This window comes from Lithobates pipiens, unplaced genomic scaffold (genome assembly GCF_037356315.1).
Source record: "Lithobates pipiens isolate NorthernLeopardFrog02 unplaced genomic scaffold, aLitPip1_a1.2 Scaffold_25, whole genome shotgun sequence".
NCBI lineage: Eukaryota > Metazoa > Chordata > Amphibia > Anura > Ranidae > Lithobates > Lithobates pipiens.
The window spans coordinates 226,654,278-226,658,267 of record NW_027507787.1 but is presented as its reverse complement, the minus strand read 5'-3'; the positions used below and the strand labels follow the sequence as shown (position 1 = coordinate 226,658,267).

At 39.9% G+C, this 3,990-nt stretch overlaps 1 protein-coding gene across 1 annotated transcript; it reads left to right on the top strand.

Annotated features, from left to right (window-relative positions):
* The first annotated feature begins 290 nt into the window (after positions 1-290).
* On the top strand, positions 291-1,351 carry LOC143929999 (olfactory receptor 1E16-like). Its single transcript, XM_077453908.1, has one exon. The coding sequence runs from the start codon at positions 291-293 to the stop codon at positions 1,248-1,250; it is 960 nt and encodes a 319-aa protein (XP_077310034.1). The 3' UTR covers positions 1,251-1,351.
* The last annotated feature ends 2,639 nt before the right edge of the window (positions 1,352-3,990 follow it).

Below are 3,990 nucleotides of genomic sequence, written 5' to 3'. Positions count from 1 at the left end.
GAGCTTGGAAAATCCTCTTTATCTGACACCCATCTGAAATTGGATTTCCGGTTCTCTGCAGAGTGCTTTAGTTCCTTCTACCAGGCCTCTGTGTTAATACCATGATCAGGGAAGGACCAGGCATTTGACACATCCACAAGTGTGCCGAATGAACCAGAGTTTTCTGCAGTGAGGTGGATTTTGAATTGCTAGTATGGCATTGTAAAGCATATTTTATGGAAAGAATATATTTCACATTAAATAAATTCCAAAAGTAATTATATTTTCATTTTTGTTCTCATGCAAGGAAAATGAAGGAATGCCCTAACACTACGAAAAACATGTTCTTCATTTCAGCAATTTCTGTCTCTGAAACTGGACAATATCTTCTTCTCAATGTAGTTCTATTGATGTATCTGATGACTGTACTTGGAAATATAATCATTGCTCTACTTGTGTGTCTGGTTTCCAACCTCCATACTCCAATGTATTTCTTCTTGAGTAATCTTGCTATTAGCGATATTATATTTGTTTCAGCCACTCTTCCAAAACTGCTCTCCATACTCCTAACACAGGACAACTGGATGTCTTTCTCTGCCTGTATGACTCAGGTGTACTTCTTCTCATTGTCAGGTTCTTGTGATATATTTCTACTGACCTCCATGTCCTATGATCGTTATGTAGCAATCTGTAAACCATTACAATATTCCTTACTCATGAGTAAAGATACATACATTTCATTGGCTCTGTCTTCTTGGCTTATATCTGTTTCTAATGCAACCATCAATGCGTTATCTGCATCTCTCTTATCCTACTGTCTCACACAAAATGTTGACCATTTCTTCTGTGATCAGAAAGCACTGTATGCAATAACCTCTAGTGATGTTAGAAGCAGATACATTCTTATGTTATGTCAGGATGTACTGTTGGCATCTTTTCCTTTTTTGCTCATTATGACCTCCTACGTTTTCATCATCTCCACCATACTGAAAATCCATTCCTCAGAGGGACGACTGAAAGCTTGTTCCAGTTGTACCTCCCACCTCACTACAGTAATATTATTCTATGGTCCAGTCATTATATTGTACGGCAAACCAGAATCTGAAGGTTCTAAGGAACTGGACAAGCAGCTGACCTTGCTTTACATGGCTGTGGTTCCAATGCTCAACCCATTTGTATACAGTTTGAGGAACAAAGATATTTTGAATGCTATAAGGAATATAAAACGAAAGTGGAACCTGATTTTAATTAAATCATTTTTCAGCAGATGATGTCCTTTTTTATTAGAGCCATATGTACTCAAGGCCAGAATATTTTAACATAAGTTGACACAGTGTTGGAAACCCTCTTTAGGTATTTTGTTCCACCATGTCTTGACAGCATCAAGTGGCTTCTGCAGCTCTGTCGGCCATACACTTTTTCCATTTCCACAATCCAAAATATTCAGATTATGACATAGCCACCTGTTTGTGAGAGCAGACACTGAATTTAAACAGACCAGAAATGTTTTTTTATTATTTTTATTTTTTTAACAGTTTAGTTGTCCAGATTTCCTGACCCTGTGTAATAATGGCCTCAATGTCCTGTTCTTGACAGGCACAAGTGGAGCCCAGTGTGTCCTTTTGCTGCTGTAGCTTGATCTTTTCACGTTTCCATGTGCTTTGGTAAAGAATGGTTATTTGGGGCAGCTGTCGGATTCCTGCGCACTTGAACAAGTGTAGTTATACTTTTCAGACCTTTCTCATAAATAAGGTATGTCCTTCCAAAGAACTGCACCTTTCCGGATGCCCTTTCCTCATTCTCTGTAAACTCTCGAGACTGCAGTGCGTAAAGACCAAATCGTACCTACCTAGGTAAAGTTGCCAATATTAGGGATATTCCTAATGCCCCCTTATGAATCTTTATATTCAGCCAACTACCTTGTGCTTTATAAAAAGGTGACGTAGTTGTCATGATATGTAAAGTATATAACCTGTCATGGTTGGGTATAGCAGCTATTAAGATGATGCTGCTATGTCCCTTTTCCCCACAAATAGAGCTTTCTTTTGGTGGTATTTGATCACCTCTGCGTTTTTTATTTTTTGCGCTATAAACAACAAAAAAAGAGCGACAATTTAGAAAAAAACTAGACAATATTTCGTACTTTTTACTATAATAAAATTACCAAAAAAAATTTAAAAACAAAAATAAATGTCTTCATCAGTTTAGGCTGATATGTATTCTTCTACATATTGTTGGTAAAAAAAAAACTACAATAAGTGTATATTGATTGGTTTGCGCAAAAGTTATAGCGTCTACAAAATTGGAGATAGATTTATGGCATTTTTATTATTATTTTTTTTTTTTTACTAGTAATGGAGGCGATCTACAATTTTTATTGGGGCCAGTGACATTTATACAGCAATACAGAGCTAAAAATAGCCACTGATTACTGTATAAATGTCACTGGCATGGAAGGGGTTAATACTAGGGGGATATCAAGGGGTTAACTGTGTTCCCTATGTGTGTTTCTAACTGTGGGGGGGGGGGTGGCTGATTGAGGAGGAGAGAGATTGTTGTTCCTACTTAGTAGGAACACACAACCACTCTCCTCTCCCCTGACAGAACCGGGATCCCGGTTCTCGCTCTGTCACGAGTGATCAAGGGTGCCTGGCAGTCGCGCCCGCTGGGCACTCGCATCGGGTCCAGGTGCGCGCCACGGGCATGCAAATGTGCCTGCTACAGCATCTTAAAGTGCTGAAGTACAGCTACGATGGCTTGCCCAGGGGAGCAAAATCCTGCCTCAGTATAACTGTGGCGGCTGGTCAGGAAGCGGTTTATCACCACTGGGTTTTTTATCTTTTGCTAAAGAAACAAAAAAAGATTGAAAATTTTGAAAAAATAAATGATTTTTTTCAAAGTCTGTTATAAAATTTTGCAAATCTTGATGTGCACTGATGAGGTGCACTGATGGGCAATGATGGGCACTGATAGGTGGCACTGATAAGGCGGTACTGGTGGGAACTGATGAGGCAGCACTGGTGGGCACTGATGGGGCAGCACTGATAGGTGGAACTGATGGGCACTGATAGGTGGCAATGATGGGCACTGGTGGGTGGCACTGATAAGCAGCACTGATAGATGACACTGATAATTGGCACTAAAGGGCACTGATTAACAGCACTGGTGGGCTCTGATGGGTGGCACTGGTGGGCAATGATTAGCAGCACAGATTGGGACTGATGTCCCTGTAACAGGAGCCGGTTACTGGCTTTCTTCTTCTCTCCTCACGCTGATCCTGAGGAGAAAAAAAATCTGATGACCAGCTTCTGTTTACTTCCGTTTATTTCTGTGATCAGCTGTCATTGGCTGACAGCTTATTACGTGGTAAGGGCTGCTGGGATTGGCCCTTTACCCTCTTGACCTGCTCTGTGATCAGCCGAGTCCAAAGAACACAAATGATCACAGAGTGAACTGCCCGCGTGTTGAAAAGGGCATGCAAGCAGCGCAATCATATGAGGATGTCTGTAGATGCCCTCCTGGCACTGGAAGCCAGTGCTGTATCCATCTTTCAGCTATAGCATTGGTGGAAAGTGGTTAACGGTTGGTAAGTAAATGGTGGGTGCCAGCACCTGTAATTTTCTGAGTGTATATTCTTAAAAATGCAGATTTTAATCTGAACCACATTGAAGTCGATTTGATATCGGGGAACTGGAGAAAGTTCAGAGAAGGGCAACCAAACCGAGGCATGGATGAGCTTAGCTATGAGGAAAGATTAGAGGAACTGAATTTATTCTCTTTTGAGAAGAGGAAATTATATAATCCATATAGTAATCTTGGTGTTGATTTATTCACTTTGGAATCATTACAGAGGATCTTAACATCCTTTACATCTGGAGGAAAAGAGATTTACATATATATATATATATATAGATAGATAGATAGATAGATAGATAGATAGATAGATAGATAGATAGATAGATAGATAGATAGATAGATAGATAGATATAGTTACATAGTAGGTGAGGTAGA

What these genes read in the sequence shown, in the direction of transcription:
- LOC143929999 (XM_077453908.1), top strand. Translation starts at nt 291, where the DNA reads ATGAAGGAATGCCCTAACACTACGAAAAACATGTTCTTCATTTCAGCA.